This window comes from Artibeus jamaicensis, unplaced genomic scaffold (genome assembly GCF_021234435.1).
Source record: "Artibeus jamaicensis isolate MK-2021 breed Jamaican fruit bat unplaced genomic scaffold, CSHL_Jam_final contig_354, whole genome shotgun sequence".
Taxonomy (NCBI): Eukaryota; Metazoa; Chordata; class Mammalia; order Chiroptera; family Phyllostomidae; genus Artibeus; species Artibeus jamaicensis.
In genome coordinates this window covers 37954581-37967136 of record NW_026521803.1, presented here as the reverse complement: position 1 = coordinate 37967136, position 12556 = coordinate 37954581, and the positions used below count along the sequence as shown (strand labels likewise).

Sequence of the window (12556 nt, the reverse complement as noted above, 5' to 3'; positions counted from 1 at the left end):
CCACTGTTGAAAGAAAATGAAATAAAATAGCAGGTTTGCATGCCAGATGATCACGTGCAGTAAGAGTAATGTTGATGGTAAAAGTTTTGTCTCATATATACATATATAAATACATATATATGTGTATGTGTAATATGCATGTATATGTATTATTTAGTAAAATGCTTTGTTTTAAACATATTTTTTTTTTCCTGCAGAGGTGCAGGATGGCTGTTCAGAGAATTACAGATTAAAGGGAAAGGTAGCCACTGAGGGCTAGAGAAGTTGGAATCGTTTCACTTACGACTCTCTAAGGGTTGGGAAATTTAAGGCAGCAAATTAATGTCTGTTTCTGCCCGTGATCCAATTTAAGGAAAGCTAGTGTGGTCAGGCACTGGTTTATACCCCTGACTTGTATTGACTCATTTAAGCCTCACAATAACCCTGTGAGGTAAGTACTGTTATCATCCCCATTTTGCAGGCTAGCAAGCGGCGGCATAGAGAAGGTAAGTCTCTTGTCCAAGGTCTCACAGCTGGGAATCAAGGGCAGGCAGTTGGATTCCTAGTTCCTGCTCCTGACTACCGACCGGGCCATGCTGCATTAGTACACATGGAACGGACGAGATGGTTCAAGGACACAAACCTGATCTCCTTTTGAAGATAGATTATACCATGATAGTAAACAGTTGACTTTTTAATAAAGAACAAACATATGCCTGCAAAGTTAATTTAAAATTAACTAGAGCATTTTTCCTGGGTATAACTAGTGATTTAGTTTTAAAGTTTACTGGTTGTTTTAAGAGTTGAATTTGTCTTAGGAAAAAAAATACTGGTTGGCCTCTGACGTCTTTTCTCTCTGTTCCCTACCCACGAGTAAAGCCGGCCCTTTGGCCATGACCCTGATGGCAGCTCTCCCAGCCGCAGGCATAGTGCCGCGGGAGAAGCAGCCTCTGAAGAGCCAGCGTTCTGCAGCCCAACGTACAAGGCCAGAGCAGATGCTAGAGAGAGCGTGGGGTGGAGTGACGGAGATAACGAGTGGAGAGGACCCCTGACAGCACTGCCTCGTGACACTCCGAGGGGAAGCCCTGCCTCAGAGAAGCCTCCCTCTTCAGGTGCAGTCCTTTCCGACTTCCCAGACGGGGCCCGGATGGAGGCAGTCAGAGCGTTCATGACTCAGGATGGGACACTGGGCCACATTTCAGGAGGCAGGGGCACAAATTGGAAGTGTAGATACAGATGGAAAATGAGGAACCTGGGACCCACTAGTGAACTGTGTAGGTGGTTTTCCTGCTCTAACCATAATCATCTTACCTACTACAGGCAGAGCGGGCACCGCAAACACATACAGAACTCCCTGAGCAAACGTTAGCCAGTGTTCTCTGGGCTCCCTGCTTATTTGCTTGGCTCAGGGCATTCTGGAATGCGATTTGGAGGCTGGGCATCGTGGGCAGGCTCGCGAATCCACGCAAACCCTCCAGGACGGCACAGGAGGGCAGGCTGTTTTCACGCAGCGGAAGCCCGTTTTGGTTGCCAAGTGCTTCTGTGCACCGCCTGCCAGAAATTCCTTGAGTACGCACTAGAATTTTAGGAGAACCAAGCATGGTGTTTTTCATGTATATAAAACGAAATCTGGAGACTAGTTTGGGGGTTTGCTGGTAGTAACGACTAGTTTATGTGCCTGAACACACCATAAACTGCCTAGAGAGGAAATTATAAAAGCCTTAATAATCTTTTTAAAAAGTTAAATGGCTCTTTGTTTATAATATTTAAATTTTAGGTAACATGTTGGTTTTGGGGTAATTTAATATGTAATTGCTTGTCAGAAATACAAATCTCATTTATTTGTAATAAAAATGCAGATGAATTAGATGGCCAAACAGCATATGACATATGCAAATTATTTCAAAAGAAAATAACTTTGATAGAAAAACTAAGGATAAATAATTTGGGGGAAAGATAATACAGGAAAGTAATTCCCAAATGGGTATTAAATGGTATCCGGAAATTTGATCTTTATGTCCCCCCCGCCCCCGAGAGTCCAGGACCCCCGATTTTCTGCGTGAACGCAGGGCCCACTCTGTGTCCCCAGGGGACATCTGGAAGAGTGGCCCTGTGTCTGGCACTGTGAAGTCTGCCCTCTCTCTGTGACCGAGGTGCAGAGGGAGCATCACCGCGGCTTCTGACCAGTGGGACTCTGCTTTGCCGTGGTGCCTGGACCCTGGTCTGTCGCCGCCAGAGTGTGGCTGTTGCCTTGTTCCTGACAGTTTCTTAGGACCTAACGTAGAGTCCCACCTCAGAATAAACCCAGTGAACCCTGCTCTGTGCTTCCAGCCTGTTCAGTCTTGGATTCCTTCTGACTGAGATCTATTGGACTAGATGGGCTTTTCATTGTGGACTTCCGTCATGCTGACTGGTGGCTTGCAGTGGCCCGTCACATGAGGCAACTCGGTTAGCTAGATAGGATCCCTTCATTTTTTATGCCTCATTTGGCTCCGCACCAGTCGGGGGTCTAGATGTCTCTCTTTCCCTCCTAGATAGGCCTTGAGATAACAACTGCAGTCCTGAAAAATGCACATTCGCTCTGGGTGTACGTGTGCACACGCGTGTCTCCTGACAGCGCCCAGTCTCTCCTGCTTGTCATTTAGTAATGCGACTCCTACCAAAACCCTGTTCCTGGTGCTCACCACATGGGGGTCCAGGGTCAGTCTGGAAGGAACATGTGGAAGTGTCCACTGAGTGGTCTAATCGACGCTCACAGAAATGAGGTCTGATGTTTTCAAGCTTGTGTTCATTTTACACATTTCCCCTCATAAAGTTTTATTCTCTAAAGTTTTCCCCACAGTATTTTTGTTATAAATAAGTTGATTAACCAATCAGAAGATAGATTGATATGTGTGTATATGTGTGTGTGTTACATATTTGACTTGCGAAAATATAAATTTATAATAGAATATTTCACTTATTTTGTGGCTGTTTTGATATCATATGGTTTCACTAACTTCCTCCTACCTTGTTAATACATTTCAAAAGCTTCAGGTAGAAATATTACTCCTATAAAGTTGTTATAATACAAGATTAGCTGAGTTTTAAAAATCAAATACCAGAATTCAAACAAAATCATTTTAGCCATTTTAATGCCTGAAAATGTAAAATGTTTATGTTTGGTTGGAGGAAGCGGACTTCCCCCAGTGTAGTGATTCTCGGGGGAGAGCCGTCTCTGTTAAACCGCAAGAGCACGTTTTCCTTACGTGCGAAGTAGCACCCGGCGGAGGAGCCGTGACAGAAAAGGCAGTCAGTAAACTGGGGTGTGTTTAAAGTGTGTTGTCTGCACTACGGCCCTAGATCCGTCTGTGTGACTTCCAGCAATTAACGCGACAGATGGCCTCAAATAGCCTTGGAGTCCTGATCTTTTGTGTCGCGCTCCAGAGGCTTGGCAGTCGCTCCGGAAGGCTGAGGTGTCAACCTGTCCACCAGCTGCTTGCACTTCGGTTCCAGAGCTGACGGGAAGTGGCCGTGAGCAGCCTGCTTGGAATCGTTCAGTTCAGCCACGCTTTGGACAGACTGACGTGCGGGGTTGCAGTGGGAGGCCTGTGTGACCGGTCCGCATGGCGGGGGGGCCATTGACAACACAGGTGGGTTCCGTGTCTGTTCTTTCTGTGTGGCAATGTGTATATCATATGTGTTATTTTCCCTCGTTTTTAAAGTAAAAAAGTGAAAGGTTCATAAAAATCAAAAGAATGTGCAGTGGTCACCTTTATATTCACGACTAAGATTCAACATTTCTAACGTTTTGACATCTGTGTTTCAGTCTGTGCTTTATTCAGGGGCGTCAAACTCATGTTCACTGGGGGCCATATCAGCCTTGTGATTGCCCTCAAAGGGCCGAATGTAATTTTAACTCCTTGACTGTTAAGGAGTAGTTATATTTATACAGCCCTAAAATTATTTCAACCCTCGGAAGGCAACCGTGAGGCTGATATGGCCCCCGGTGAAAGTGAGTTTGACGCCCTTGCTTTATCTGCATCAATCTGTCAGCTGGTTCTTCCAGCTGGAGGTGATTGCATATCCCACCCTCCTCAGGGAGGGACATTTGGCAATATGTGGGGACATTTTAAGTCATTACAACTCAGGGGTTGCCACTGGCATTTAGTGGGTAGAGGCCAGAGATGCTACTCAACACTGCAATGCACAGGCCAGCCCCCGCAGCAGAGAACCAGCCATCCATCCCCAATGTCAGCAGGGCTGGGATAGAGAACTCGGGTGTGCATGTTGCCGAGCCAGCTGGCAGTGAGGTGTAGACGTAATGATACTTCATCATCTATAGCATGAAAAGGCCGTGTTATTTAGACAGACAGCGTTTAAAGAAATAGGACAGTCTCCAGAGATGGAAGAAGAAAAGGGGAAAAGTGCTAGAAAATTTGATGCAAGGGAAGGGAAGATCCCATGATATAAGGGAAAGGTGAAATCTGTGGGAAAAACCTGATCGAGTTGTTGGTCACATCTGGGTCCTTGGCAGAAATGATCTGTATGGTGGTTCCAATTGCCACATCTTCAGGTACCTCCACAAAATAAAAGCCAGGTTCAAATACGGGGGGCTCATCCACATCTTCCACACTGATGTGCACTGTGGTTGTGTCCTGAAAGGGGCCCAGGCTCAGAAAACGCATCTCTAGGTGAGGATTGGCTCCCTCCACCTTTAAGGTGTAGCTTTTCTTGCTTTCAAAACTCAGTGGCTGAAAAATAATGGCAGGGAAATTGATTAGCCAGCAACATACAGTCAAGTTCCAAAGGATGACCGACACCGATGGCTGGTGGGTAGATTCCTCAATTCATTAAGATGGTGGAAAAGAGGTAAGGGAGGAAATAAGGGACATTTTTTTTGGTTCCATAGTTCTTGGTCTTAATGTCTGTTTCAACAGCTTGGGTAAAGAAGGTGAGGGAGGTGGTAGTGAAGGCTCAGAGATCGTGGGGAAGCCAGTTTGCTGGTTAAGAAAGCCACTGTGCTCTAGGGAAGGCTGACTGGAACATGCCCACTCTTTAATTGGCGTGCTCACCTTGTCTCTGGGGATGTCTGCTCGTTTGAAAAGATGTCATGACAGTTAAGAGGGAGTCTGAGTTCTGTTTCAGAAAACCCATACAACTTAGGCCCAGGCTGTTTGCTTTCTTCCTTAAAAGAGAATTCTGAAGTACAAAGGCAGTAGTGATTTTTTCTAAGAAACCATCATAGGCTACTTCATAGGAGTTCTCAGGGTACTGTGTCAGATCAGGATTTGTATATTTAGCTTATATCATAGACACTCTTTTAAAAAATCGTTCAGAAACGGAATCAATGCCTCATTGTGTAGTTTCATAAACAGACTCAGGGCTCAAAGGCTGACTGAGCTAACATGGTTACACAGTGTCAGGGCAGAAGCTCTGGTCTGGACTTTCAAATATTTCATTTAGGGCTCACCCACAAAATAAAATTCCATGTCAAAAACCTGAATTTTTGGTTTTGATCTAGCCCTATCTTCAGAATGTTTTATGTAAAAATAAATACAGCCCTGCATGACCTGGCTGGTATGGCTCGGTGGATTGAGTGCCAGCCTGTGAACCAAAGGGTTGCTGGTTTGATTCCCAGTCAGGGCACATGCTGGGGTTGCCGGCCAGGTCCCTAGTAGGGGATACACAAGAGGCAGCCACACACTGATGTTTTTCTTCCTTTCTCCCTCACTTCCCCCTTAAAAATAAATAAATTAATTAAAATCTTAAAAATATATAGCATTCCAGGGCGGAGTGTGAACTTGCATGCTATCTCTTAATAATCATTTGTTTCCTTCTTTTGTTTTTACTGACAAAAATCTTTAAAGCTTCAAGCAACAATTTAAAACATCATCAACGAAAATATCATAGGAAGTCAGCCCATAAAATAATTAACAGAGAATAGCAAAGAAGTTACTAAAGCGCAGAAGTCACAAATGACTTAATTTTTTGTAGCTAAATGTTTATTCCTGCTTTTTCTCACAAAATATGCTGAATTAAGCACATTTTGTGTTAGAAAAAGGCATTGTCCATTTAAGCATCTGCTTTGTTTTTGAGAAACAAACAGTAGTAGTTACTTTCAATTTGTTGTTTTCAGATTCTAACAGAATTTTGCTGTTGTCGTCATTGCTGGGTGACCGCTTGTTCTGTGTGCACTTGGCACTGAATGTAGTCATCATGTACCTGGTCTCATAGAGTGCACCGTTCCCGGGGGGACCAGGCTGCCTGACTTCCTTCCTAGGCCCAGTCAGAAGGCGAGGTTGTCATTAACAGGGAGTCTGCCCCTGAGATTGTGATGTTTGAAGGAATCGTTGCATCCATTTGTTTCATTTATACTTGTTCTGTAAACCCGGACATTTATCTTCCTAATAAATCACATTATGTTCTCTTAATATTCTTTCTTTAAATCTAGGTAAACCAAGGTGGGCACTGTTGTTTATGTTAGGTTTGAGCTGGGTAAAGTTTTTCTGTTAAGTCATTATCTAACTTGGTGTGAATGTTGCATTTGTTTTAAATTAGGGTGTAATTTACACACATCAAGATTTATCTTCTATAAAGTCCTGCGGGTTTTGACGGATGCACACAGTCATGCTTCCATCGTGATGCCCGGATGGAGAGCAGTCCCACTGCCCCGTTCCCCTCTGCCCCGTGCTGCTGTGTGCTGAGCCTTGCCCACCGGCAGCCACTGTTCCGTTCTGGTCTGCGCTCTGCTCCCATTGCGAGACTGTCGTGTAAATGGAATCACTCCGTATCTACTGGTTTCTTTGACTTAGCACCAGACATTTGGGATTGGTCCATGGTGTGTAAATGAGTTGTTTGTTCCTTTTTATTGCCAAGTTGTGCTATGTTGTATGGATACATTTATCCATTTGAGTAGTTTCTAGTGGTTTTGAATAAAAACATTGGGAACATTTACATACAGGTTTCTGCGTGAACATAGGTTTTCATTTCATTTGGGTAAATTCCTATGTGTGGGATTACAGGATTGTATGGTTAAGTATATTTTCAACTTCTTTTTATAAGAAACTTGCAAACGAGTTTTCAGCGTGGCTGCACTGTTTTGTATTCCCACAGGAATACGTGAGAGATCCTGTTACTTCACGTTCGTATCACGGTTGAGTTTTATCAGCATTTTTGGTTTTAGTGTCTCAGTGCGTGTGAGGTTCTGCCTTGTGGTTTGGATTTGCATTCCCCTAATGCCTCATGATGTTGAACATTAAATTGTTTAAAAAGATTTTATTTATTTTTAGAGACGTAGGGAGGGAGAAAGAGGGGGGAGAAAGAACAATGTGTGTTTGCCTTTTATGCACCCCCTACTGGAGACCTGGCCCACAACCCAGGCAAGTTTCCTCACTGGGAATCGAACCAGCAACCCTTTGCTTCACAGGCCCGTGCTCAATCCACTGAGCTCCACCAGCCAGGGCAAGAGCAGAAACTCTTAATTTTGATGAAATCTTACTAATCAGTTTTTCTTTCGTAGATGAGGATTTTGGTGTCATGTCTAAGAATCGTTGCCTAGTCAGGGTCAAAAAGATTTTCTCCTGTGTTTCCTTCTAGAAATTTATAGTTTTAGTTTTTCACATTTAGGTTTACAACCCATTTTGAGTTTGTTTTCGTGAGGTATAAATTGAAATTCTTTTTTCTTTTTTAAAGTATGGATATACAATTGTTTTAGCACTATCTGTTGAAGATACTAGAGTGAATTTTTAATTAATATTAGAATTGCTTTTAAAATAAGTTACCTAGTGATCATTACATTATTTAAGATTACTGTTTCCCTCAGTTAAATAATTTTATTATTTAAAATTCAGGGAAAGCATTGTCCTAAATACCCTAAGCTTTAAATTGTCTACAAAAAAATATGCTTGACTTTTCTCTCTCAAAAAGTTTTTTGTACTTGTTTTCTAACATTGAATAATTGTTTATTTTATACTCATAATAGTAAATTATAGAGTACTAATGTCTGAGAAACAAAGTTTCAAATTCAAGAAACTTCTTAGAGTTGGAGCACACGAAAAATGAAATGGCATTGTATGCTTGAAAACTGAGTCATGAAAATTACGGCTCAAAATAGTAATGCAGGCGCCCTGAGCGGACTCACTCCCCCTGTTCCCGTAGCACTGCCTCACGGGGTCACAGGGGCTCTTCTTAGTTCATGTTGCCAGTGGTTCTCCCTCTGTGGTCCCAGAAGGGCACAGGCTACGACTGAGTCACATTTTTACTCCCCAGGGTCCAGCAAAGGCCTAAAACTCAAATCACAGCAGGAAAGGTGGTCACTTGAGTGGTGTGAAAAACTTTTTCAGTGTGAGTCTTAACAAGCACCGGCTGAGTGCTAACATGTAGATTTTATGTCACCATAGTTCAGTGACTCTCCGGTGTACGTTTTTTCACGTTTTGACATTTTGGAAATAGGGTTGCTTCTCCGGTTGCGGCACCTTTAAGTGCAGCGAGAGACAGAACGCGGTTGTCTCTGTGCAAGACAGACCAGCTCAGAGCGGTTCTCGTTGTGTGTGCTTCAGCTGAGTTCTGTGCACCGTTGGTGTCACGTGTGTCGAACTTCACTGCCTTCTAAAACGTCTTCCAAAAGGTTGTATTATGATTCAGTTTTGAAACAAGAGTTGTGAAGGAGGAATGGCGTGCAAACACAGCAGGGAGTAATTCTGAAGTTAGCGAAGCAAGTATGTCTGTGTCTGTGAGTTTTTTCAGAGACTGTAAGCTAAGGAATAAGAACACATTGCATCATTTAAATTGCAAGTATATTTTTAAGCGGTATATAAAACAATGGTGGCATTTACATTTCATGGGCATCTTAGGTTTGATGGAGACGGGAGTGTTGCTCTTTGTGGTCTGCCTGAGAGGATGACGGACTCAAAACTGCTGTCTGTCGCGGGCTGGAAGGTGGAAGGCAAGCCGGACAGTGGTGTAGCAGCGTGCTCACAGAATAAAGGATGTTGAAAAATATGTGTTTCAAGTTACCTTGCAAACATTTGAGAGACTGAAAATCGATTGATTGATTACTTAAAAACCAGAATGACCCAGGATACCTGTTAGTAAAATGTGGTTTTATGAAAACCCCATTCTGTCAGTTCAACTTAATTTTTCCTTTTGAAAAATATGTGCCTTTCGGATGGAGAATAAACCTTAGGGAAATACATCAGAAGCAGACCTTCTGTCTGCATTTTACACAGCACTAGTAACGACAGAGGCGGAAGACGGGGGTGGGTCCGGACGTTCAGTCCGGGCTGTCAGCAGCCCTTTAAGTACTTGTCACCTTTGAGGTGCCCATCCAGGGCACTGACCTCGCTCTTAATCCTGTTTCCTGTCACCTTGGAAATTCAGAAGAGAAATACAGATGACCTTGGCAAGAACTGATGCCTGTTGTGATGAAACACAGACACAGTTTTAGTGATGACAGTGAAGGACAGGGTTCTGTCTGACGGGTTTTCCTCTCTTCTCCAGGTTAGGGAGCTGGAGAAAGGACATTTTGAGGTTCCTTTTAGATACAAAATTGCAACACTTAACATGTTAAGATGAATGTCTTGTAATAAGTTATATGCTACATTCTAATAATTTGACATAAATTAATACTATTACATTATTATTTAGAATTTTCGTATATTATTTTGAGATATAAAATTTGAAATATGGAGAATTCCAAAATGCTTTTTTCTGATTGCTTAATTCTTAAAAAATATATTTTATAATTATGCCATTACAGTTGTTCTATTTCCCCCCTTCATTCCCCTCCACCCTGCACACCCCCTCCTCCACCATTCCCCCCCCTTTAGTTTATGACCACGTGTCTCAAGTTCTTTAGATTCTATATTTCCCCTACTATTCTTGCCCTCCCCCTATCTATTTTCTACCTACCGTCTGTGCTACTTATTTTCTGTACCTTCTCCCCCCTTCTGCCACTTCTCTGTTGCTAACCCTCCGTGTGATCTTTATTTCTATGGTTCTGCTCCTGATTTAGCTGTCCTCTTAGTTTGCTTTTGTTTTAGGTATGGTTCTTAATAACTGTGAGTTTGCTATCCTTTCACTGTTCATCTTTTTTATCTTCTTTTTCTTAGGTAAGTCCCTTTAACATTTCATATAATAAGGGCTTGGTGATGATGAACTCCTTGAATTTGATCTTACCTGAGAAGCACTTTATCTGCCCTTCCATTCTAAATGAAAACTTTGCTGGATAGATCAATCTTGGATGTAGGTCTTTGGATTTCATGACTTGGAATCCTTCTTTCCAGTCCCTTCTTGCTGTAAGGTCTCTTTTGAGAAATCCGCTGACAGTCTGATGGCAACTCCTTTGTAGGTGACTGTCCCCTTATCTCTTGCTGCTTCTAGGATTCTCTCCTTCATTTTAATCTTGGCTAATGTAATGATGATGTGCCTTGGTGTGTTCCTTCTTGGGTCCAACTTCTTTGGGACTCTCTGAGCTTCCTGGATTTCCTGGAAGTCTATTTCCTTTACCAGTATGGGGAAATTATCTTTTATTATTTGTTCAAATAAGTTTTCCACTGGCTGTTCCTTTCCCCCTTCTGGTACCCCTATAATTTGGATGTTGGAACGTTTAAAGATGTCCTGGTGGTTCCTAAGCCTCTTCTCATTTTTTGAATTCTTGTTTCTTCATTCTTTTCTGTTTGGTCATTTTTTTCCTCCTTCTGGTCCACTCCTTTGATTTGAGTCCCAGTTTCCTTTCCATTACTATTGGTTTCCTGTGTATTTCCCTTTATTTCAATTAGTGTAGCCTTCATATGTTCCTCTGATTTGTGGCTAAAATCAACCAGTTCTGTGAGCATCCTGATCACCAGTGTTTTGAACTATGCCTCTGATAGGTTGGCAATTTCTTGTTCACTTAGATTTATTGGCTCTGGGGCTCTGAGTTGTTCTTGAGCCATGTTTTCATCTGTTCGTGCCTGTTACATATGAGGAGCAGGGCCTTAGTTGTTCACCAGCGCGGGGCCACCCAGGTCACTGGTTTGTGATGCTGTATGTGGGGGCGGGGTCAGAGAGGGACAATGGCGGTTCTCTCTGCCGCTTTCTGCTGCTGGGGCCTGTGCAGTCCGTCTCACCACCGCTAGCTCCTTCACTGGTTTATCTACTCTCGAATGTGTGACCATGGTCAGCCCTCAGTGGGTCCGCCCACTTCTCCACACCTGGGATCCACCCACAGTTGCTGGTGCACCTGGGTCTCGCGCCCAAGTAGGTCCTGTGGATCTTTCCTGCCCAACCCTGTTCTGCTGCTGGCTCTGCCCCTCTTACCTGTTTGGCTGAAGGGTTCGTTGTTGTCAGACTTACGTGTAGTTCAATTTTCTGTGGTTTGCCTGAGTTTTTGTTGCTAAAACTTTGTTGTTTTTAAACTTGGTTGTGTGAGAAGGCGAAGTGCTTCCACCTACGCCTCCATCTTGGCGGAAGTCCCCTGATTGCTTAATTTTTTTAAGAGAATTTTTACATTAAACAATCCACAATTCAGAATTTTGAGCATTTACCTTGTTTACAGTTACCAGTCGTGATAAGCAATGCATTATTAATTGTTAACTTGAGCTGCACTACATAATAGGGGAATGTTCATAATCCTATATTACACACTAGATTGATATTATTTCTAGTCACCTTTTCTAGTTTACCACATATTATTAATTCTCAAAGAATGAGAATGAAATAAGAAACAGCACTATTTAAATTACATCCAGATTTGTTTGGTGGTTCCGAAGTTAATCTTGGCATTTTGCACTGTTTTGAGGTCATTGCATGCTGGTTGTAAAGATTTCTGGTTGACAGAATGCCGGCATACTTTAAATAAGAGAGGGCAACCTTGAACTCTTCCTTCTAAACTAGCGTTAATGCAACTGTATGGAATAATGTAAAATAAAGTGATTGAACACTAACTTTTGCCACATTCTAAGTTGTGACTGTGTGGCTTTTGTCCGGGTCCTCCATGTTGCTGATGCCATGGTTAGTTTTTAGTGTTCTTTGTCCCAGGCAGTCACTGCCTTCTCTTGGACGGAGTTTCTTCACGCCTGCTGGGACAGGACACTCCGCTGATTTTCCTCCTTCCTCCCTGGCCTCTCCTCCGTCTCCTTGCCCTTCTCCCGACCTCCTCACGTTGGGGTGCTGCGGGGCCCATTTCACTGTCTTCTCTGACTGGGCTCACTCCCTTGGAATATCGCCCTCTTTTATTTTCTTCAGGTATCACCTGTATGCTTATGACCCTCAAGTTTGTATTGCCAGCCCAGCACTCTTCTCCAGACTCCAGACTCCAGACTCCTGTAACCAACAGCTACTACCCGTCTCCGCTTGGCTCTGTCGTTGGCATTGCAGATGTAACAAGCATGTCCAGAACTTAATCCCAGTATTTGCCACCCCCCCCTTCTTTCTTCTCTGCCTGCAGACTTCCCATCTCAGTTAATGAGGCAGCTTTATCTTCTTGTTGCTGTATCGAGTCCTCTCTCTTTCTTTTGTATCTGCGTCCAGTCTGCTAAGAAGTCCTGTTGGCTCTGCCTCCAGAATACACCCAGATTCTGACCGCCTCCCACCCCCTCCATCCCCACCACCCAAG

General features: G+C 43.3%; 1 protein-coding gene across 1 annotated transcript in view; it reads right to left on the bottom strand.

The window, feature by feature from the left end:
* The window catches only part of CDH20 (cadherin 20), a 182685-nt gene that overhangs the window by 17399 nt on the left and 152730 nt on the right, over positions 1-12556 (bottom strand). Inside the window, exon 7 of the mRNA XM_037156434.2 lies at positions 4459-4712. Coding sequence (XP_037012329.2) covers positions 4459-4712 — 254 coding nt within the window. The remainder of the gene's footprint in view (positions 1-4458; positions 4713-12556) is intronic.